The 26,135-nt window shown below is 42.5% G+C and overlaps 1 protein-coding gene across 1 annotated transcript in view; it reads right to left on the bottom strand.

Annotated features, from left to right (window-relative positions):
• Positions 1–26,135, bottom strand: part of LOC128703135 (uro-adherence factor A) — a 248,816-nt gene that overhangs the window by 96,834 nt on the left and 125,847 nt on the right. The window contains exon 2 of the mRNA XM_053797688.2: positions 20,428–21,797. Coding sequence (XP_053653663.2) covers positions 20,428–21,653 — 1,226 coding nt within the window. The 5' untranslated portion in view covers positions 21,654–21,797. The remainder of the gene's footprint in view (positions 1–20,427; positions 21,798–26,135) is intronic.

The following is a 26,135-nucleotide window of genomic DNA, read 5'->3' as shown; positions in this document are numbered from 1 at the left end:
AGTACAATGTACATGGTGATCTCACCAGTACAATGTACATGGAGATCTCACCAGTACAATGTACATGGTGATCTCACTAGTACAGTGTACATGGTGATCTCACCAGTACAGTGTACATGGTGATCTCACTAGTACAATGTAAATTGTAATCTCACCAGTACAATGTACATGGTATCTCACCAGTACAATGTACACGGTATCTCACTAGTACAGTGTACATGGTATCTCACCAGTACAATGTACATGGTATCTCACCAGTACAGTGCACATGGTATCTCACCAGTACAGTGTTCATGGTATCTCACCAGTACAATGTACATGGTATCTCACCAGTATAGTGTACATGGTATCTCACCAGTACAATGTACATGGTATCTCACCAGTACAATGTGCATGATCTCACCAGTACAGTATACATGGTAATCTCACCAGTACAATGTACATGGTGATCTCACCAATACAATGTACATGGTATCTCACCAGTACAGTGCACATGGTATCTCACCAGTACAGTGTTCATGGTATCTCACCAGTACAATGTACATGGTATCTCACCAGTACAGTGTACATGGTATCTCACCAGTACAGTGTACATGGTATCTCACCAGTACAGTGTTCATGGTATCTCACCAGTACAGTGTACATGGTATCTCACCAGTACAGTGTACATGGTATCTCACCAGTACAGTGTACATGGTATCTCACCAGTACAGTGTACATGGTATCTCACCAGTACAGTGTACATGGTATCTCACCAGTACAGTGTACATGGTATCTCACCAGTACAGTGTACATGGTATCTCACCAGTACAGTGTACATGGTATCTCACCAGTACAGTGTACATGGTATCTCACCAGTACAGTGTACATGGTATCTCACCAGTACAGTGTACATGGTATCTCACCAGTACAGTGTACATGGTATCTCACCAGTACAGTGTACATGGTATCTCACCAGTACAGTGTACATGGTATCTCACCAGTACAGTGCTGAAGCTGCACCAAACTGGTCACCAGGTAAAATAACCTGCTATATGATCATGCTATATTCTATAATATAATATACATCGCTATACAAATTCACGAAATTTTGTGTTAAGATAAGATAAGATTTCGTTCGGATTTTTAAGCCCGGAGGGTTAGCCACCCAGGATAACCCAAGAAAGTCAGTGCGTCATCGAGGACTGTCTAACTTATTTCCATTGGGGTCCTTAATCTTGTCCCCCAGGATGCGACCCACACCAGTCGACTAACACCCAGGTACCTATTTGCTGCTAGGTGAACAGGACAACAGGTGTAAGGAAACGTGTCGAAATGTTTCCACACGCCGGGAATCGAACCCGAGCCCTCCGTGTGTGAAGCGGGAGCTTTAGCCACCAGGCCACCGGGTCACCTAATTTCTGCTTATTGTTATTATTGTTGTTATTGTTGTTATTGTTGTTATTGTTGTTATTATTGTTGTTATTGTTGTTATTATTGTTGTTATTGTTGTTATTATTGTTGTTATTGTTGTTATTATTGTTGTTATTGTTGTTATTATTGTTGTTATTGTTGTTATTATTGTTGTTATTGTTGTTATTATTGTTGTTATTGTTATTGTTGTTATTATTGTTGTTATTGTTGTTATTATTGTTGTTATTGTTGTTATTATTGTTGTTATTGTTATTATTGTTGTTATTGTTGTTATTGTTGTTATTGTTGTTATTATTGTTGTTATTGTTGTTATTATTGTTGTTATTGTTGTTATTATTGTTGTTATTGTTGTTATTATTGTTGTTATTGTTGTTATTATTGTTGTTATTATTGTTGTTATTGTTGTTATTATTGTTGTTATTGTTGTTATTATTGTTGTTATTGTTATTATTGTTGTTATTGTTATTATTGTTGTTATTGTTGTTATTGTTGTTATTGTTGTTATTATTGTTGTTATTGTTGTTATTATTGTTGTTATTGTTGTTATTATTGTTGTTATTGTTGTTATTATTGTTGTTATTGTTGTTATTATTGTTGTTATTGTTGTTATTATTGTTGTTATTGTTGTTATTATTGTTGTTATTGTTATTGTTGTTATTATTGTTGTTATTGTTGTTATTATTGTTGTTATTGTTGTTATTATTGTTGTTATTGTTATTATTGTTGTTATTGTTGTTATTGTTGTTATTGTTATTATTATTGTTGTTATTGTTGTTATTATTGTTGTTATTGTTATTGTTGTTATTGTTATTATTATTGTTGTTATTGTTGTTATTATTATTGTTATTATTGTTGTTATTATTATTATTATAATCAAGGGGGAAGCGCTAAACCCGGAGGATTATACAGCGCCTGGGGGGGGGATGTGGAAGGCATTCAGGCTTAATTCGGGGAACTGGAGCACAGATCCAATTCCCTAAATCAAGAGCCCCTCACCAACATCAAGGAACCTTCCTTGAGGGGATTGTTGTTATTGTTGTTATTGTTATTATTATTGTTATTGTTATTTTGTTATTGTTATTATTGTTATTGTTGTTATTATTGTTATTGTTATTATTGTTATTGTTGTACAAGAATGGTATATAATACCGACAAGATGAGATTAAGACACATGTGCAACATCTGGGTATCTTTATTGTAGACGTTTCGCCATCCAGTGGCTTTATCAATACAAATTCCAGGACATATTATATACCAACTATGTACACAACTGTCAGACACTGCAACATCATGGAGTCTTAATTCTGAGGACATGTACATAACCTTGACGACTACAACAACTACTACTACAACTAACCCATCTCTTTGGGAAGGACCTACTTCCACTGGGGAATCCCTCCTACCAGTGACTACAACTACTACTACAACTAACCCATCTCTTTGGGAAGGACCTACTTCCACTGGGGAATCCCTCCTACCAGTGACTACAACAACAACTACTACAACTAACCCATCTCTTTGGGAAGGACCTACTTCCACTGGGGAATCCCGCCTACCAGTGACTACAACTACTACTACAACTAACCCATCTCTTTGGGAAGGACCTACTTCCACTGGGGAATCCCTCCTACCAGTGACTACAACAACTACTACTACAACTAACCCATCTCTTTGGGAAGGACCTACTTCCACTGGGGAATCCCGCCTACCAGTGACTACAACTACTACTACAACTAACCCATCTCTTTGGGAAGGACCTACTTCCACTGGGGAATCCCTCCTACCAGTGACTACAACAACTACTACTACAACTAACCCATCTCTTTGGGAAGGACCTACTTCCACTGGGGAATCCCTCCTACCAGTGACTACAACAACTACTACTACAACTAACCCATCTCTTTGGGAAGGACCTACTTCCACTGGGGAATCCCTCCTACCAGTGACTACAACAACAACTACTACAACTAACCCATCTCTTTGGGAAGGACCTACTTCCACTGGGGAATCCCTCCTACCAGTGACTACAACAACTACTACTACAACTAACCCATCTCTTTGGGAAGGACCTACTTCCACTGGGGAATCCCGCCTACCAGTGACTACAACAACTACTACTACAACTAACCCATCTCTTTGGGAAGGACCTACTTCCACTGGGGAATCCCGCCTACCAGTGACTACAACAACTGCTACTACAACTAACCCATCTCTTTGGGAAGGACCTACTTCCACTGGGGAATCCCGCCTACCAGTGAATATGCCCTCGTCTGCTACACCTGACGTTACTATATAAGCGCCAGGCTCCTTTCTTCTGCTTCAGAATCTCCACGACTATGGTGCTCTTCGTACCTACTCCTAGGTTGAGGGACTGATTACCTCATCTTCTGTACATAGTTCTACTTTCTTCAAGTTATGTCCTGGAATTTGTATTGATAAAGCCACTGGATGGCGAAACGTCTACAATAAAGATACCCAGATGTTGCACATGTGTCTTAATTTCATCATTGTTATTGTTATTATTGTTTTTGTTAATGTTGTTATTATTGTTATTGTTATTATTATTGTTATTGTTGTTATTGTCATTGTTGTTATTGTTTTTATTGTTATTGTTGTTATTGTTATTGTTGTTATTATTATTGTTATTGTTGTTATTGTGGAAAATTTTATAGGGTGCTTACCTGTATGTACCTCAACATTATATACATACAAGTAATCTCATTGGGAGACAACCATATTGTTTACCGAAGTCACCCCGTGTAGACATGTGAGAAAACTTAAAACCACCTCTGATCACTACAGGTGGCCCCTCGACCCTCACAATCTTGTCCACATCTATCCGAGACCAGTATAAATTGGGTAGCACCCTCAAACACGGCGCTATTAATTAATTGTGGACTGTATAGATTATATTAGTTTAACTGAATGAAGGGGAAGGGGGTAGGATACACATGGATACATCCATCAAGGAAAAACATTTGTACATAATCCCACCACTTACCAGATATTCCCTGGTGGTCACTTGATGTGGTTGGATCACTCATAACCTATCCAATTAAAACATACCTAACTGGCCAGTATCATTCTGTTATAACTAGAAGGGTTACTCAACTGTGGGTGATTGATACTCCTTATTTCCTCCATTCACCATCTCATTTCGATGTCCTGCCACACCGACATGGTTCTTATTCCAGCAGGACGAAGTACCCGTCGGTTTGTCCCGGTTTAGAAGTCGTGCTTCCATAAAGCTTCACTATCCTCGGTACGAGAATCACACATTCACTCGGAGCAGGGCGATCTATTTCACATCCCGCATTCTCTTAACTCAATGTTATTATCACTGATTACATTACCATTCACAAGACGATTTAACGTCTCATAATTATTATACACATTAGAGGTCACTCCATTAAGATCTGAGGCCGATGAGCGAGGATTAACACACGGGTATTTCCCCAGGACACACACCATGGCCGTGCACCAGTCACACCCGGTCAAACCATTATTCACTAATTTTACCACCTTTATACGGTGGTCCCGTAAATCACGTTCCCTCACTCTTCACCAGGAACAGTTACGACACTTCCTATTATGAAATGAGGCCTATATTAATCCTTAGGCCGCCGTGAATGCCAATTTCCTAGTTCCATGCTTTCCCAGCCTCCTCACTACATTCAAAACACTCCCGCCTCCCCCATGGCCCGAGTCGACCTATACCCCCGCACATCCGCGCATGCGCAAAGGGAACTCTTGGTTCTATCCTATTGTCAAATACATTTTTGACTCATTTCGACACATTAAACACCTATTAGGCGCTATAGCTTCGGAAAATCAAAAATTTTCCACAGTTATTGTTATTATTATTATTGTTATTATTGTTATTGTTATTGTTGTTATTGTTATTGTTGTTATTGTTATTATTATTATTGTTATTGTTGTTATTATCATTGTTGTTATTATTATTGTTATTGTTATTATTATTGTTACTGTTATTGTTATTATTATTATTGTTACTGTTATTGTTATTGTTATTATTGTTATTGTTGTTACTGCTATACACTTATTTATTTTTTCTGTTATATGTACAAACATTTTGGTAATATATTACGATTATACCCCAGTTTTGAAATTAAAATGGCTGTCTTTTTGAAAAACAACATGAACGACACGTAATGGTGATTAAGACACGTGTGCAACAACTGGGTATCAGTCCCTTAGCTAAGGGACTGACCACCTCAGATACTATTTCTCCAAGGTTGATGGACTGATTATATCATCATTTCACTACTGCACTTGCTGCCTCTGTATTTGACTGAAGAAGTCTACTGTGCTGGCGAAACGTTTCAACGTGCGTCTTAATCATTACTATTTTCAACACGAATACACAAGTCGAGGTGTTAAGATCACTGTTCCGTCATCTTTATTAACCGAGGTGTTAAGATCACTGTTCCGTCATCTTTATTAACCGAGGTGTTAACATCACTGTTCCATCATCTTTATTAACCGAGGTGTTAACATCACTGTTCCGTCATCTTTATTAACCGAGGTGTTAAGATCACTGTTCCGTCATCTTTATTAACCGAGGTGTCAAGATATGCAAATTTGTATAGTGGCTGTTATTTAAAATAGTCATCAGAGTGAACACTGTCGTTGTCTGGCTGGGATCCACGTCATCATAAATTCACTACCATGGGTCGGGGTAACAGTGTGCCAAGTGTGAGCCATAGTGTCATGGATGATGAGACGTTTCACCTATATGGTAGACCTCTTCAGTTGAATACGGAGGAGGCAACAGAAGCAGCAGACATGTTAAGACGATGTAATGAGTCCATGGAGAGTGCAACAGACAAGTGTCGTAGTAGCAGCAGCAGCAACACACACAGCAAGAGGTATTCTTGAGCTTCCCCAGTACTCGGACTTAATGCCCAAAGCTGGGGTGTGACTCCAAAAGGTTCCTGTAGTGCTTGCTGCCTTTGCACCTCCTGACATCGTCTGCTGCTATGCAGCTGCCACACCCTTCAAGCCCAGTGTGAGCAGGGTTTGTGGCAGCCCAAGGTGCATAGCTTCTCCCTCCGAACCTTGTGGGGGCGGGGAATTGTGCTAGGCCTGGGGACGGCTGGTCCCAGAAGGCAAGGAGGTATTTGTACCACCTCCCATAGCAGACACTGGTCTGAGACACTCCCTCGACAGGGAGCCTAGGTCGGGCCACCTCTCGGAAAAGGCCCGGGCCAGGCGATTATACCGGCAAATCTACAACAAAACACAATCAGTCCCATCACCTTGACCACGTAGTTTTGAGGTGGTTAGTCCCTCAGCCTGGAGAAAAGTTCTGCTCCATAGTCTGGGACAACGTTCAAGACTATGGAACGAAACTGCTTCTGCTGCCTCCTTTGTACTCGACTGAACAAGTCGACAGTGTAGACAAAACGTTTCGGAATAAAGATACCTAAGTGTTGCACATGTGTCTTATCAACTTGTGGGTACTGTATACCACTATCATTCTCAAGTGTCATGGCTGTGTCACAACATGCATGATTCATCTCTAAATGGTTCGTAATTAATGAGGAATTAGACACAAATGTAACATCTGGGTGTAACATCTGGGTGTAACATCTGGGTGTAACATCTGGGTGCAACATCTGGGTGTAACATCTGGGTGCAACATCTGGGTGCAACATCTGGGAGTAACATCTGGGTGTAACATCTGGGTGTAACATCTGGGTGTAACATCTGGGTGTAACATCTGAGTGTAACATCTGGGTGTAACATCTGGGTGTAACATCTGGGTGTAACATCAGGGTGTAATATCTGGGTGTAACATCTGGGTGTAACATCTGGGTGCAACATCTGGGTGTAACATCTGGGTGCAACATCTGGGTGTAACATCTGGGTGTAACATCTGGGTGCAACATCTGGGTGTAACATCTGGGTGTAACATCTGGGTGTAACATCTGTGTGTAACATCTGGGTGCAACATCTGGGTGTAACATCTGGGTGTAACATCTGGGTGTAACTAATTAATGGTGCAAGTTGGACCGAAATGAGGTTATAGGTTTCGTTCTCCTGTGTGCGGGTACATGTGTACCTGGAGTATATCTGAAGAGGGTTTCGGGGGTCAACGCCCCCGCGGCCCGGTCTGTGACCAGGCCTCATGGTTTATCAGGGTCTGATCAACTAGGCTGTTACTGCTGGCGTAGGAACCAGAGCCCGGCTGGTCAGGTACTGACTATAGGTGCTTGTCCAGTGCCTGCTTGAAGACAGCCAGGGGTCTATTGGTAATCCCCCCTATGTATGCTGGGAGGCAGTCGAACAGTCTCGGGCCCCTGACACTTATTGTGATGTCTCTTATCGTGCTAGTGCCACCCCTGCTTTTCATTGGGGGATTATTATTATTATAATCAAGGGGAAGCGCTAAACCCGGAGGATTATACAGCGCCTGGGAAAGGGGGATGTGGAAGGCATTCAGGCTTAATTCGGGGAACTGGAGCACAGATCCAATTCCCTAAATCAAGAGCCCCTCACCAACATCAAGGAACCTTCCTTGAGGGGTTCATTGGGGGAATGTTGCATCTCCTGCCGAGTCTTTTGCTTTCATAGGGTACTAGTCCCTCCAGGATTTTCTAAGTGTATATAATCAAGTATCTCTCCCGCCTGCGTTCCAGGGAATACAGGTTCAGGAACCTCAAGCGCTCCCAGTAATTGAGGTGTTTTATTTCCGTTATGCGCGCCATGAAGGTTCTCTGTACATTTTCTAGGTCAGCAATTTCACCTGCCTTGAAAGGTGCTGTTAGTGTGCTGCAATATTCCAGCCTAGATAGAACAAGTGACCTGAAGAGTGTCATCATGGGCTTGGCATCCCTAGTTTTGAAGGTTCTCATTATCCATCCTGTCATTTTTCTAGCAGATGTGATTGATACAATGTTATCGTCTTTGAAGGTGAGATCCTCTGACATGATCACTCCCAGGTCTTTTACATTATTTTTTCGCTCTATTGTGTGGTTGGAATTTGTTTTATACTCCGATATAGTTTTAATTTCCTCGCGTTTTCCATATCGGAGTTTTTGAAATTTCCCATCATTGAACTTCACATTATTTTCTGCGGCCCTTATAAAGATTTGGTTGATGTCCGCCTGGAGTCTTGCAGTGTCTGCAATGGAAGACACTGACATGCAGATTCGGATGTCATCTGCAAAGGAAGACACAGCGCTGTGGCTAATATCCATGTCTGTGTCAGATATGAGGATGAGAAACAAAATGGGAGCGAGTACTGTGCCTTGTGGAACAGAGCTTTTCACCGTAGCCGCCTCAGACTTTACTCTGTTTACTACTACTCTTTGTGTTCTGTTAGTTAGGAAATTATAGATCCATCTACCAACTTTTCCTGTTATTCCTTTATAAGAATATAAGAAAAAAGGAACACTGCAGTAGGCCTACTGGCCCATGCGAGGTAGGTCCAATTCTCCCACTGGTTTAAACCAATGCCTTAACTTAGTCAGGTCAGGTCACATTCACTTAAGGAAGGAGCACGGTATCTGACCTAGTAGCACAAGCTAGTCAGGTTCAACTCACACCCACCCACACCCACTCATATATTTATCTAGCCTATTTTTGAAGCTACACGAAGTCTTAGCTCTTATGCACTATTACACTACGGTCACATTTGTCAAAGGCTTTTGCAAAGTCTGTATACTACATCTGCTTTTTGTCTGTCTTCTAGTGGTCATAGTGGTCCAGTAGTTGGGACAGGCAGGAGCGACCTGCTGTAAACCCATGTTGCCCTGGGTTGTGTAACTGATGGGTATCTAGATGAGTGGCGATCTTGCTTCTTAGAACCTTTCAAAGATTTTTATATGGGATGTTAGCGCTATCGGTCTGTAGTTCTTTGCTGCCCCGTTTGTGGAGTGGGGCTATGTCTATTGTTTCTAGCAATTGTGGGACGAGCCCTGTGTCCATGCTCCCTCTCCATAGGATGTTAAAAGCACATGATAGGGGCTTCTCACAGTTCTTGATGAACACGGAGTTCCATTAGTCTTTGCCTGGGGCAGAGTGCATGGGCATGTCATTTATCGCCTTTTCGAAGTCATTTGGCTTCAGGATAATGTCAGATAGGTTTGCGTCTACAAAATTCCGTGGCACTCTCATAAAAAATTCATTTAGGTCTTCGACTCTCTGTCTGGTTAGCGGCTCACTCATTGCTGTCATCTGTGTAGGACCCATCTTGTTTAAGTAGGGGCCCAATACTGGATGTTCTAGACTTTGATTTGGCATAAGAAAAGAAATACTTTGGGTTTCTTTCGATTTCATATATGACTTTTAGTTCTTCTCACATTTCTTGACTCCTGTAAGATTTCTATAGCTTAAGTTCGATGTTTGCTATTTCTCTGACCAGTGCCTCCCTACGTATTGCAGATATATTGGCCTCTTTCAGCCGCTCTGTTATTCTTTGCCTTCGCCTGTATAAGGAGCGCCTTTCTCTTTCTAGTTTGCATCTTCTCCTCCTTTTTCTTAAAGGAATATGCCTTGAGTACACCTCAAGTGCCACAGAGCTAATCTGTTCTAGACATAAGTTGCAGTCCGTGTTGCTTAGGCTATCTTCCCAGTTTATATCATTTAGGACTTGGTTTACTGGGTCCCACCTTATGTTTTTGTTATTGAAGTTGAATTTGGTGAAGGTTCCCTCGTGACTGGTCATATTTCGTTGGTCTGGGGCCCCGCGCATGCATGTCTGAACCTCTATTATATTGTGATCTGAGTATATTGTTTTTATATGGTAATATTTCGTATCAGATCATCATTGTTACTGAAGATGAGGTCCAGTGTATTCTCCAATCTTGTTGGCTCTATTATTTGCTGGTTTAAGGTGAATTTTTTGCAGAAATTTAAAAGCTCGTGTGTGTGAGAGTTTTCATCTCAGGTGCTTCCTGGGGTTATCTCTGCTGCAACATTATTTGCTACATTCCTCCATTTTAGGTGCCTAAGGTTGAAATAACCCAGGAGTAAGATGTTGGGGCCAGGAGCTGGAACATTTTCCAGACAGTGGTCTAGTTTCAAAAGCTGTTCCTGGAATTGTTGGGAAGTTGCATCCGGAGGCTTGTATACAACCACAATGACCAGGTTTTGGTTCTCGATCTTTACTGCCAAAACTTCTACTACATCATTGGAAGTGTTCAGTATCTCCGAGCATATCATCGACTGTGACGTACAGGCCAACCCCCCCCCCCTTTAGACTGTTCACTCTGTCGCATCTATATAGGTTATAACCCGGGATCCATATTTCATTGTCCAAGTGATCCTTTATGTGAGTCTCTATGAAAACCACAAACATAGCGCTTGATTCTGTAAGCAGTCCACAGATGAAAGGTATTTTGTTGTTCGTTGCTGGCTTCAGACGCTGTATATTTGCAAAGATGAATGTTGTCGTATTGGTGGTATGGGGGGGGGGACCTTTTTTTCCTGGCACTAATATCTATTGTTGTGGAGTGGAGGCCACTGACTGTGATTCCACTCCAGAAATGATCGGAGTTGGTGTACGATTTCTGTCATTTCCTACCAGTTTTTTTCTTCTTCCTGACGCTAAAAAAAAGCCTCTCTCTCTCTCTGGAGTGGTTGTGGCTACCCAGGTTTTCTCATGGTCTGGATGTTTTATATCTTCTTGTCCCCTTTAGATGGTGTGCCTGACAATATAAGTTATAACACTGTCTTTCCTGTACTGAAGAGTGACACATTTCAGGGTGGAAAAACTTACAGGGAGGAAGGTTGCATTTTACTGTTGTTATATGGGCACAGCATTTCCCGGGGTGGTCAAAGTTGCATGTTCCATCTGTTTTTCCAGATATTCCATGCCTGCAGATACCTAATGCATAGAATTTGCATAGGTCTGGTTTCAGGTTGCCTTGTTTTTCTGTGACTACATTCCTTACTGGTGCGTGTTGTCCTGTCTCTCTACTATCTTCAGCACTTGTGCTGAAGATAGTAGAGAGACAGGACATGCATTCACCAGTTATTTCTAGTACTTTATCTTCACTATTCCGTGGGGCATCCCATTGTTCACTACCTCCAGTGGTATTGCTAGTTTGTAACATTGTTCACTATCTCCAGTGGTATTGCTAGTTTGTAACATTGTTCACTATCTCCAGTGGTATTGCTAGTTTGTAACATTGTTCACTATCTCCAGTGGTATTGCTAGTTTGTAACATTGTTCACTACCTCCAGTGGTATTGCTAGTTTGTAACATTGTTCACTACCTCCAGTGGTATTGCTAGTTTGTAACATTGTTCACTATCTCCAGTGGTATTGCTAGTTTGTAACATTGTTCACTATCTCCAGTGGTATTGCTAGTTTGTAACATTGTTCACTATCTCCAGTGGTATTGCTAGTTTATAACATTGTTCACTATCTCCAGTGGTATTGCTAGTTTGTAACATTGTTCACTATCTCCAGTGGTATTGCTAGTTTGTAACATTGTTCACTATCTCCAGTGGTATTGCTAGTTTGTAACATTGTTCACTATCTCCAGTGGTATTGCTAATTTGTAACATTGTTCACTATCTCCAGTGGTATTGCTAGTTTGTAACATTGTTCACTACCTCCAGTGGTATTGCTAGTTTGTAACATTGTTCACTACCTCCAGTGGTATTGCTAGTTTGTAACATTGTTCACTACCTCCAGTGGTATTGCTAGTTTGTAACATTGTTCACTATCTCCAGTGGTATTGCTAGTTTGTAACATTGTTCACTATCTCCAGTGGTATTGCTAGTTTGTAACATTGTTCACTATCTCCAGTGGTATTGCTAGTTTGTAACATTGTTCACTATCTCCAGTGGTATTGCTAGTTTGTAACATTGTTCACTATCTCCAGTGGTATTGCTAGTTTGTAACATTGTTCACTATCTCCAGTGGTATTGCTAGTTTGTAACATTGTTCACTATCTCCAGTGGTATTACTAGTTTGCAACATTGTTCACTATCTCCAGTGGTATTGCTAGTTTGTAACATTGTTCACTATCTCCAGTGGTATTACTAGTTTGCAACATTGTTCACTATCTCCAGTGGTATTACTAGTTTGCAACATTGTTCACTATCTCCAGTGGTATTGCTAGTTTGCAACATTGTTCACTATCTCCAGTGGTATTACTAGTTTGCAACATTGTTCACTATCTCCAGTGGTATTGCTAGTTTGTAACATTGTTCACTATCTCCAGTGGTATTGCTAGTTTGTAACATTGTTCACTATCTCCAGTGGTATTGCTAGTTTGTAACATTGTTCACTATCTCCAGTGGTATTGCTAGTTTGTAACATTGTTCACTACCTCCAGTGGTATTGCTAGTTTGTAACATTGTTCACTATCTCCAGTGGTATTGCTAGTTTGTAACATTGTTCACTATCTCCAGTGGTATTGCTAGTTTGTAACATTGTTCACTATCTCCAGTGGTATTGCTAGTTTGTAACATTGTTCACTATCTCCAGTGGTATTGCTAGTTTGTAACATTGTTCACTATCTCCAGTGGTATTGCTAGTTTGTAACATTGTTCACTATCTCCAGTGGTATTGCTAGTTTGTAACATTGTTCACTATCTCCAGTGGTATTGCTAGTTTGTAACATTGTTCACTATCTCCAGTGGTATTGCTAGTTTGTAACATTGTTCACTATCTCCAGTGGTATTGCTAGTTTGTAACATTGTTCACTATCTCCAGTGGTATTGCTAGTTTGTAACATTGTTCACTATCTCCAGTGGTATTGCTAGTTTGTAACATTGTTCACTATCTCCAGTGGTATTGCTAGTTTGTAACATTGTTCACTATCTCCAGTGGTATTGCTAGTTTGTAACATTGTTCACTATCTCCAGTGGTATTGCTAGTTTGTAACATTGTTCACTATCTCCAGTGGTATTGCTAGTTTGTAACATTGTTCACTATCTCCAGTGGTATTGCTAGTTTGTAACATTGTTCACTATCTCCAGTGGTATTGCTAGTTTGTAACATTGTTCACTATCTCCAGTGGTATTGCTAGTTTGTAACATTGTTCACTATCTCCAGTGGTATTGCTAGTTTGTAACATTGTTCACTATCTCCAGTGGTATTGCTAGTTTGTAACATTGTTCACTATCTCCAGTGGTATTGCTAGTTTGTAACATTGTTCACTATCTCCAGTGGTATTGCTAGTTTGTAACATTGTTCACTATCTCCAGTGGTATTGCTAGTTTGTAACATTGTTCACTATCTCCAGTGGTATTACTAGTTTGTAACATTGTTCACTATCTCCAGTGGTATTGCTAGTTTGTAACATTGTTCACTATCTCCAGTGGTATTGCTAGTTTGTAACATTGTTCACTATCTCCAGTGGTATTACTAGTTTGTAACATTGTTCACTATCTCCAGTGGTATTGCTAGTTTGCAACATTGGGGTTTGTATGTCCTTGTCTACACCTGTTTCCCCACTAGATTATTATAATCATGGGGAGCGCTAAACCCGTAGGATTATACAGTGCGTGGGGGGTAAAAGGTATTCAGGCTCGATTCAGGGAACAAGAGCACAGATCCAATTCCCTAGATCAAGAGCCCCTCACCAGCGTCAAGGAATCTCCCTTCCGGGGTTCCCCAATAGAGCTGCTGTCTCCCTCAGAGCCACCAACTTTCACTTCTGTATTCTTACAGTAACTGTCTACCAGGACACCATCTGCACCAGGGGCCATAGCACCATCTGGCCCAGTTAATTTTGTAGACGTTTCGCCATCCAGTGGGTTTTATCAGTACAACATAATGACATAATCTGAAGACTGTAGAAATATTTACACAAAAACAGAAGACTGAGGGACTGATTACCTACCCTTCAGGTAATTAGTCCCTCAGTCCCAAGCCTGAGGGACTGATTACCTCATCTTTTGTATTTAGTTCTATAGTCTTCCAATTTATGTCCTTGAATTTGTATTGATAAAACAAATAAAGATAACCAGATGTTGCACATGTGTCCAATTTTCATCTTGTCAGTATTGTATACCATTTACAAGTAGCACTAACACAAGCGGTAAGAGAGCCAGTATATACAGGTGGGGAGACAAGCCCCCCTCACCTCCTGCCTGCGTCAGTGTGACGTAAATGGTCCAAGTCGGACCGAAACGTCGTGATAAACTTCTCCTATGTGAGGGTTATTTGTGTATTGTTCCACTCAGGGTATTTTGCCTTTTTGTCCTTGATAAACACCGTAGTCTTGATTAATCTACCGGTTAATATGACCTAAGATCAAGGTATAACAAGGAACAATCATTTAACAGTGAACAACTTAACATTATAGACACGACATGTACTTGTGTATTCTAGAATCTTAAATCTTAGAAACAACCAGTTAACGTTACCGCTGTGCATATTAAGAGGCGCATGTACGTGTACACTTGTAGTTCAGACTTGTACATCATGCAGAGAGGCAGCAAAGTTCTCCTTAAGGCACACAGGATAAGATGAGAAATTTTTTCCTGGATAGAGGCATGGTTGACAAATAGGCAGCAGAGAGTCTGCATAAATGGGGAGAAATCAGAGTGGGGGCACGGCACAAGCGGTGTTCCACAAGGGTCAGTGTTGGGCCCATTGTTGTTCACAATTTACATAAACGACATAGATGTGGGAATAAATAGCAACGTAAGCAAGTTTGTCGATGGAACCAAAATAGGCCGTCGAATTCGCTCTCACGAGGACATTAGAGCACTCCAGGAAGATTTGAAAATACTGATGCAATGATCGGAGAAGTGGCAGATGCAGTTTAATATAAACAAATGCAAAGTTCTAAACATTGGACAGGACAATAACCATGCCACATATAAACTAAATAATGTAGATCTTAACATTACTGATTGCGAAAAGGATTTAGGAGTTCTGGTTAGCAGTAATCTAAAACCAAGACAACAGTGCATTAATGTTCGCAATAGCTAACAGAATCCTTGGCTTCATATCTAGAAGTATAAATAATATAAGTCCTCAGGTTGTTCAACTCTATATATCCTTGGTTAGGCCTCATTTAGATTATACTGCTCAGTTCTGGTCACCGTATTACAGAATGGATATAAATGCTCTGGAAAACGTACAAAGGAGGATGACGAAGTTGATCCCATGTACGTATTAGAAATCTTCCCTATGAGGATAGACTGAGGGCCCAGAATCTGCACCCTCCATAAACGTGTAGAATTAGGGGGGATATGATTGAGGTGTATAAATGGAAAACAGGAATAAATATAGGGGATGTAAATAACCTGCTGTATAAGTGGGGCCTTACAGTAACCTAGAATCTAACCTGCTGTATAAGTGGGGCCCTACAGTAACCTAGAATCTAACCTGCTGTATAAGTGGGGCCCTACAGTAACCTAGAATCTAACCTGCTGTATAAGTGGGGCCCTACAGTAACCTGGAATCTAACCTGTTGTATAACTGGGGCCCTACAGTAACCTGGAATCTAACCTGCTGTATAAGTGGGGCCCTACAGTAACCTGGAATCTAACCTGTTGTATAAGTGGGGCCCTACAGTAACCTAGAATCTAACCTGCTGTATAAGTGGGGCCCTACAGTAACCTAGAATCTAACCTGCTGTATAAGTGGGGCCCTACAGTAACCTAGAATCTAACCTGCTGTATAAGTGGGGCCCTACAGTAACCTAGAATCTAACCTGCTGTATAAGTGGGGCCCTACAGTAACCTAGAATCTAACCTGCTGTATAAGTGGGGCCCTACAGTAACCTAGAATCTAACCTGCTGTATAAGTGGGGCCCTACAGTAACCTGGAATCTAACCTGTTGTATAACTGGGGCCCTACAGTAACCTGGAATCTAACCTGCTGTATAAGTGGGGCCCTACAGTAACCTGGAATCTAACCTGTTGTATAAGTGGGGCCCTACAGTAACCTGGAATCTAACCTGATGTATAAGTGGGGCCTTACAGTAACCTGGAATCTAACCTGATATATAAGTGGGGCCCTACAGTAACCTGGAATCTAACCTGCTGTATAAGTGGGGCCCTACAGTAACCTGGAATCTAACCTGTTGTATAAGTGGGGCCCTACAGTAACCTGGAATCTAACCTGCTGTATAAGTGGGGCCCTACAGTAACCTGAAATCTAACCTGCTGTATAACTGGGGCCCTACAGTAACCTGGAGTCTAACCTGTTGTATAAGTGTATAAGCAGGGTTCTACAGTAGCCTGGAAGCTAACCAACTGTATAAGCAGGGTTCTACAGTAGCCTGGAACCTAACCAACTGTATAATAAGGGTTCTACAGTAGCCTGGAACCTAACCTACTGCATAAGCGGGGCTGTACAGTAACTCAGAACCTAACCTACTGTATAAGCGGGGCTCTACAGTAGCTCAGAACCTAACCTACTGTATAAGCGGGGCTCTACAGTAGCTCAGAACCTAACCTACTGTATAAGCGGGGCTCTACAGTAGCTCAGAACCTAACCTACTACATAAGTGGGGCTCTACAGTAGCTCAGAACCTAACCTACTACATAAGTGGGGCTCTACAGTAGCTCAGAACCTAACCTACTACATAAGTGGGGCTCTACAGTAGCTCAGAACCTAACCTACTACATAAGTGGGGCTCTACAGTAGCTCAGAACCTAACCTACTACATAAGTGGGGCTCTACAGTAGCTCAGAACCTAACCTACTACATAAGTGGGGCTCTACAGTAGCTCAGAACCTAACCTACTACATAAGTGGGGCTCTACAGTAGCTCAGAACCTAACCTACTACATAAGTGGGGCTCTACAGTAGCTCAGAACCTAACCTACTACATAAGTGGGGCTCTACAGTAGCTCAGAACCTAACCTACTACATAAGTGGGGCTCTACAGTAGCTCAGAACCTAACCTACTACATAAGTGGGGCTCTACAGTAGCTCAGAACCTAACCTACTACATAAGTGGGGCTCTACAGTAGCTCAGAACCTAACCTACTACATAAGTGGGGCCTCCTGTATATATTTAGTAAAGAGTCATTTAAATTAAGTTCTGTTCTCCATGTTACACAAGACTGGTGTGTGTGTGTGTGTGTGTGTGTGTGTGTGTGTGTGTGTGTGTGTGTGTGTGTGTGTGTGTGTGTGTGCGCGTGTGCGTGTGTGTATATCGTGTATGACTCGGTTATGTTCTACACAAGGCGACACTTTTGTACTAATAAGTTAGTTAGATCTTTCTTGGCTACAGTCTAATACAACTAAATGGTTCTGACTTTACCATGGGTCTAGTGTTATTACGATTTCGTAAGTCATGATTGCCGCTTTGAAGGGACTTGAGCTAGAGCACAACACAGCCACGCTGGTGTGGGATTCGTCTGTAAAAACTTTTATTTGTGGTCACAATGGTGGCCCATGATAACCTCTTAAGGTGTACAGAAATATACCTAATTAGATGAATCTTGTTGTAGCCAGCTGGCTCAGTAGTTAACACTCTGGCCTGTGAATTTTACCACTCGCTCGCCATGGGTTCAAACCCCACCCGTACCCTGGTTTATGTGTAGTGGTTTGATCTCTACAGAGAACAGTGGCCCCAGCTTCAGAGGGACTGAGACCTCTCCTTCGAGGTGCGAGGCGACTTAGACAAGGTACTGACCTGGTCCTGCCAGGGTACTGACCTGGTCCTGCCAGGGTACTGACCTGGTCCTGCCAGGGTACTGACCTGGTCCTGCCAGGGTACTGACCTGGTCCTGCCAGGGTACTGACCTGGTCCTGCCAGGGTACTGACCTGGTCCAGCCAGGGTACGGACCCGGTCCAGTCAGGGTACGGACCCGGTCCTGCCAGGGTACTGACCTGGTCCTGTCAGGGTACAGACCTGGTCCAGCCAGGGTACTGACCTGGTCCTGTCAGGGTACAGACCTGGTCCTGCCAGGGTACTTACCTGGTCCTGTCAGGGTACAGACCTGGTCCAGCCAGGGTACTGACCTGGTCCTACTAGGGTACTGACCTGGTCCTACCAGGGTACTGACCTGGTCCTGCCAGAGTACTGACCTGGTCCTGCCAGGGTACAGACCTGGTCCTGCCAGGGTAAGGACCTGGTCCTGCCAGAGTACTGACCTGGTCCTGCCAGGGTACTGACCTGGTCCTGCCAGAGTACTGACCTGGTCCTGCCAGGGTACAGACCTGGTCCTGCCAGGGTACTGACCTGGTCCTGCCAGAGTACTGACCTGGTCCTGCCAGGGTACAGACCTGGTCCTGCCAGGGTACAGACCTGGTCCTGCCAGGGTACAGACCTGGTCCTGCCAGGTTACAGACCTGGTCCTGTCAGGGTACAGACCCGGTCCTTCCAGGGTACTGACCTGGTCCTGCCAGGGTACAGACCTGGTCCTGCCAGAGTACTGACCTGGTCCTGCCAGGCTACAGACCTGGTCCTGCCAGGGTACAGACCTGGTCCTGCCAGGGTACTGACCTGGTCCTGCCAGGGTACTGACCTGGTCCTGCCAGGGTACAGACCTGGTCCTGCCAGGGTACTGACCTGGTCCTGCCAGGGTACAGACCTGGTCCTGCCAGGGTACTGACCTGGTCCTGCCAGGGTACAGACCTGGTCCTGCCAGGGTACAGACCTGGTCCTGCCAGGGTACTGACCTGGTCCTGCCAGGGTACAGACCTGGTCCTGCCAAGTTACAGACCTGGTCCTGCCAGGGTACAGACCTGGGGTACAGACCTGGTCCTGCCAGGTTACAGACCTGGTCCTGCCAGGGTACAGACCTGGTCCTGCCAGGTTACAGACCTGGTCCTGCCAGGGTACAGACCTGGTCCTGCCAGGGTACAGACCTGGTCCTGCCAGGGTACTGATCTGGTCCTGCCAGGGTACAGACCTGGTCCTGACAGGGTACAGACCTGGTCCTGCCAGGGTACAGACCTGGTCCTGCCAGGGTACTGACCTGGTCCTGCCAGGGTACTGACCTGGTCCTGCCAGGGTACAGACCTGGTAATGCCAGGTTACAGACCTGGTCCTGCCAGGGTAGACCTGGTCCTGCCAGGTTACAGACCTGGTCCTGCCAGGGTACTGACCTGGTCCTGCCAGGGTACTGACCTGGTCCTGCCAGGGTACAGACCTGGTCCTGCCAGGGTACAGACCTGGTCCTGCCAGGGTACAGACCTGGTCCTGCCAGGGTACAGACCTGGTCCTGCCAGGGTACAGACCTGGTCCTGCCAGGGTAGACCTGGTCCTGCCAGGGTACAGACCTGGTCCTGCCAGGGTACAGACCTGGTCCTGCCAGGGTACTGACCTGGTCCTGCCAGGGTACAGACCTGGTCCTGCCAGGGTACAGACCTGGTCCTGCCAGGGTACAGACCTGGTCCTGCCAGGGTACAGACCTGGTCCTGCCAGGGTACTGACCTGGTCCTGCCAGGGTACTGACCTGGTCCTGCCAGGGTACAGACCTGGTCCTGCCAGGGTACTGACCTGGTCCTGCCAGGGTACTGACCTGGTCCTGCCAGGGTACAGACCTGGTCCTGCCAGGGTACTGACCTGGTCCTGCCAGGGTACTGACCTGGTCCTGCCAGGGTACAGACCTGGTCCTGCCAGGGTACAGACCTGGTCCTGCCAGGGTACAGACCTGGTCCTGCCAGGGTACAGACCTGGTCCTGCCAGGTTACAGACCTGGTCCTGCCAGGGTACAGACCTGGTCCTGCCAGGGTACAGACCTGGTCCTGCCAGGGTACTGACCTGGTCCTGCCAGGGTACTGACCTGGTCCTGCCAGGGTACAGACCTGGTCCTGCCAGGGTACAGACCTGGTCCTGCCAGGGTACTGACCTGGTCCTACCAGGGTACTGACCTGGTCCTGCTGAAAATATTACAATGACCAGACACCCAGATCCACATGACGACACACGTATTGAACTTATAATTAATGGTATCAGGTACTACTAGATTACAATACCTTTCAATATTATGTTAAAATATAATTATATAACTGTATTTATTAAGAAGGATGGGAAGGGAAGAAGTCAACTATAACAAACCAAAATATTTATATCTGAAATAACAAATTTACTGTAATATAAAATGATAATCTTACCTTTGGTTATCGTTAGTGATGTTTCCTGGAGACTGGCTTGTGTCTTCTGCCTTGTCTTCTGCCTTGTCTTCTGCCTTGTCTTCTGCCTTGTCTTCTACCTTTTGACATTGCTTGTTCCTCTCGTTTGTTTGTTCCTCGTGTTCACCATGTGTTAACTTCTCCTTAATGTTATCACTAATCCATAGCGTGGATTCTTTCTCACTGTGTTCATTAATAACACATGCAACCGTAGCTTCATTTACACTTGTATTTACACCGGGTGAACTTTCTGACTTATTACTTTCTTCCTCTTCAGCGCTAACACTATTTAAATTATCTAATTTCTCCGTGTTTTTCAATTTGTCAGTTTCATAAAGTACTTCAGTATGCAGATTCCCGGAGCATGTGTGGACTTCTGAAGTTGTACAAGGTAAACTCTTGTAGTCCCGCTCAGGACTCTTTTGTCTCTCTGGAAAACGGAACTTCTCAAGAGTCGAAGATTTGTCCGGAATCGAAGACCTGCCCGGAATCGTGGATTTCTCCGGAGTTGTAGACCTCTCCGGAGTTTTGGATTTGTCCGGAGTCAGTGGCTTCTCTGGAATTGTGGATCTCTTCGGAGCTGGAATCACAAATCTCTGCGGAATTCTGGATGTCTCTGAGGTGAATAACTTTAGTGTTTCGTTTACATTAAAACTCTCGGAGGAGTTTTCTGACTTTGATTCTTTGATAATATGATCTGGTGAAGGCTGAGTTGCGTCTCCACCCGGCTGCTGGTGTGGCTTCGAATTGGAGTACGTATCTGTTCTCCGTGTGGGTGACGGATCCACGGCTGCTCTTCCAAGTGACTGTGTTGCTGGACTTCGTCTAGGACTTGGACTCTGCTGCCTTTCAGGGGTGCTGGACTCACTCCCAGCACCGGAGTCTGTACCAGCACGACCGTTCATACTGATGTCTTGGCTCAAGTGTCTCGTCTCAGGACTTCTACTGCCGTCCCTCAGTCGTTTTTCCGGACTTCTGCTCTTTGCCTTCGAGGCTTTATCTGGACTCTTCCTATCGAGTCCTAACTTCCTGAAAGAGGCGAGTCTTTTAGCAAAACTTGGAGTCCTCTTCTCCGGAGGAAGCTTTTTCTCAGGACTCGACCTCTTCTCTGGACTCTCAACATCCGAGCCTTGATCTGTTTCAGAGTCCTGTTGTTCATCAGCATTTCTCTGTTTATGCCGCACATGTTTCTTAGCCCAACTTAACATTTCAAGCGTAGCGTGAATGTTGGCGTTTAATTAGTCACTGCTAAAGTTGTTTATCTCGCCCCTGGTTTAGTCTTGCGTAATATTGGCCGGTGTTTATATATGCTTGACGATGTGGTTGATAGTGTATCTGCGACCACGTCCCTCCTGTGGAAGAACGCAAATATTACAGGTGGTGTGTCACGTTTTTTTTATGGGGATTAGTTCTTATTTACTAGAGGAAAAAAAATTATCTATCATAGTTGGCCCAATGCCACATCTGCATTAATACAGTGGCTAGATCGGTATCGTGGCTGGAACAATAACATGACTGGAACAATAAAATGATTGGAACAATAACATGACTGAAACAATAACATGACTGGAACAATAACATGACTGGAACAATAACATGACTGGAACAATAACATGACTGTAACAATAACATGACTGGAACAATAACATGACTGGAACAATAACATGACTGGAACAATAACATGACTGTAACAATAACAAGACTGGAACAATAGCATGGCTGTAACAATAACATGGCTGGAACAATAATATGACTGGAACAATAACATGAATGTAACAATAACAAGACTGGAACAATAGCATGGCTGTAACAAGAACATGACTGGAACAATAACATGACTAACAATAACATGACTGGAACAATAACATGACTGTAACAATAACATGACTGTAACAATAACATGACTGTAACAATAACATGACTGGAACAATAACATGACTGTAACAATAACATGACTGTAACAATAACATGACTGTAACAATAACATGACTGTAACAATAACATGACTGTAACAATAACATGACTGTAACAATAACATGACTGGAACAATAACATGACTGGAACAATAACATGACTGTAACAATAACATGGCTGGAACAATAACATGGCTGGAACAATAACATGACTGGAACAATAACATGACTGGAACAATAACATGGCTGTAACTAATATGGCAGGAACAATAACATGACTAACAATAACATGGCTGGAACAATAACATGACTGTAACAATAACATGACTAACAATAACATGGCTGGAATGACTAACAATGACTAACATGACTGTAACAATAACATGATTGGAACAATAACATGGTTGGAACAATAGCATGACTAACAATAACATGTCTGTAACAATAACATGGCTGGAACAATAACATGGCTGGAAAAATAACATGACTAACAATAACATGTCTGTAACAATAACATGACTGGAACAATAACATGGCTGGAACAATAACATGACTGTAACAATAACATGACTAACAATAACATGACTGGAACAATAACATGGCTGGAACAATAACATGACTAACAATAACATGTCTGTAACAATAGCATGACTAACAATAACATGTCTGTAACACTAACATGGCTGGAACAATAACATGGCTGGAATAATATGACTAACAATAACATGTCTGTAACACTAACATGGCTGGAACAACAATAACATGACTGTAACTGGAACAATAACATGGCTGACTGTAACAATAATACTGTAACAATAACATGACTAACAATAACATGTCTGTAACAATAACATGACTGGAACAATAACATGGCTGGAACAATAACATGGCTGGAACAATAACATCAGAAACAATAACATGACTGGAACAATAACATGGCTGGAACAATAACATGACTGGAACAATAACATGACTGTAACAATAACATGACTGTAACAATAACATGACTGGAACAATAACATGACTGGAACAATAACATGGCTGGAACAATAACATGACTGTAACAATAACATGGCTGGAACAATAACATGGCTGGAACAATAACATGACTGGAACAATAACATGACTGTAACAATAACATGACTGTAACAATAACATGACTGTAACAATAACATGACTGTAACAATAACATGGCTGGAACAATAACATGGCTGGAACAATAACATGACTGTAACAATAACATGACTAACAATAACATGGCTGGAATAACATAAGGAACAATAACATTACTGGAACAATAATATGGCTGGAACAATAACATTACTAACAATAACATGTCTGGAAAAATAAAATTTCTGGAACAATAATCTGACTGGAACCATGACATGACGCTGGCAATAACATGAATTTAACAATATGGCTGGAACAATAACATGACTGTAGCAATAACATGGCTGGAACAATAACATGACTAACAATAACATAACTGGAACAATAACATGACTAACAATAACATGCCTAACAATAACATGACTGAAACAATAACATAGCTGGAACAATAACATGACTGGAAAAATAACATAGCTGGAACAATAACATGACTGGAAAAATCACATGGCTGGAACAATAACATGGCTGGAACAATAACATGACTGTAACAATAACATGACTGGAAAAACAACATGACTAACAATAACATTACTAACAATAACATGACTGGAACAATAACATGACTAACAATAACATGACTGAAACAATAACATGACTAACAATAACATGACTGGAACAATAACATGACTGTAAGAATAACATGGGTGGAACAACAACATGGCTGGAACAATAAGATGACTGTAACAATAACAAAACTGGAACAATAACATAAGAACATAAAGAAAGAACACTGCAACAGGCCTACTGACCCATGTGGAGCAGGTCCATGTCCCCCCGGGATTAGCCCAATGACCCACCCAGTATGGTCACCTCCACTCAAGGATGGAGCACTGCACCAGACCCAGCAGCACAAGCTAGTCAGGTCCAACTCACGCCCACCCACACCCACTCATGTATTTATCTAACCTATTTTCGAAACTACACAACGTTTTAGCCTGAATAACTGTACTCGGGAGTTTGTTCCACTCATCCACAACTCTATTACCAAACCAATGCTTTCCTATATCCTTCCTGAATCTGAATTTTTCCAACTTAAAACCATTGCTGCGAGTCCTGTCTTGGGTGGAAATTTTCAGCACGCTATTTACATCCCCTTTATTTGTTCCTGTTTTCCATTTATACACCTCGATCATATCCCCCCTAATTCTACGCCTTTCGAGAGAGTGCAGATTCAGGGCCCTCAGTCTATCCTCATAGGGAAGATTTCTGATACATGGGATCATCTTTGTCATCCTCCTCTGTACGTTTTCCAGAGCATTTATATCCATTCTGTAATACGGTGACCAGAACTGAGCAGCATAGTCTAAATGAGGCCTAACCAAGGATATATAGAGTTGAAGAACAACCTGAGGACTTCTATTATTTATACTTCTAGATATGAAACCAAGAATTCTGTTAGCTTTATTGCGAACATTAATGCACTGTTGTCTTGGTTTTAGATTACTGCTAACCAGAACTCCTAAATTCTTTTCGCAATCAGTAGCATTAAGATCTACATTATTTAGTTTATATGTGGCATGGTTATTTACCTGTCCAACATTTAGAACTTTGCATTTGTCAATATTAAACTGCATCTGCCACTTCTCCGACCATTGCATCAGTCTGTTCAAATCATCCTGGAGTACTCTAGTGTCCTCATTAGAATGAACTGGACGGCCTATTTTGGTGTCATCAGCAAATTTGCTTATGTCGCTATTTATTCCCTCATCTATGTCGTTTATGTAAATTGTGAACAACAACGGGCCCAACACTGACCCCTGAGGAACACCGCTTGTGACGTGCCCCCATTCTGATTTCTCCCCATTTATGCAAACACTCTGCTGCCTATTTGTCAGCCATGCCTCTACCCAGGAAAAAATTTCTCCTATTCCGTGTGCCTTAAGTTTTCTCAAAAGCCTCTGATGTGGAACTTTATCGAAAGCCTTTCTGAAGTCCATATACACAATATCATATTCATTACCATGATCTACCTCCTCAAACACCTTAGTGAAAAAAGTTAGTAAATTCGTAAGACAGGAACGCCCCTTTGTAAAACCGTGTTAAGATTCATTAATCAATCTGTGCCTGTCAAGATGGCTACGAATTGCTTCGGCAATTATTGATTCCATAAATTTTCCCAATATAGAGGTGAGTCTTATTGGTCTATAGTTCGAAGCCAAGAACCTGTCACCTGCCTTGTAAATAGGTATTACATTTGCCATTTTCCACTTATCAGGCACTATGCCAGTTTGTAGTGATATGTTAAAATGATTAGCCAAAGGTATGCTAAGTTCCTCTTTACATTCCTTTAACACCCTTGCAAACAGTTCAACAGGACCTGAGGATTTGTTAGGTTTTAGTTTCTCTATTTGTCTGAGGACCATGTCACTAGTTACCGCAATCGAGCATATGTTATTATCATCCTGTTCTACATAATCTATTATTTCAGGAATATTGCTTGTAATTTCCTGGGTGAAAGCTGAGAGGATGTAGGTATTGAGAATTTCACACATATCCTTATCACTGTCAGAGTTACTCTTAAGTGGGCCAATCTTGTCCCTAATCTTACTTCTGTATACCTGAAAGAACCCTTTTGGGTTAGTCTTCGAATCCCTTGCGACCTTAGCC

The sequence above is a fragment of the Cherax quadricarinatus genome, chromosome 85 (assembly GCF_038502225.1).
Source record: "Cherax quadricarinatus isolate ZL_2023a chromosome 85, ASM3850222v1, whole genome shotgun sequence".
NCBI classification, from domain to species: Eukaryota; Metazoa; Arthropoda; class Malacostraca; order Decapoda; family Parastacidae; genus Cherax; species Cherax quadricarinatus.
This window is presented reverse-complemented; position numbering and strand designations above follow the sequence as displayed.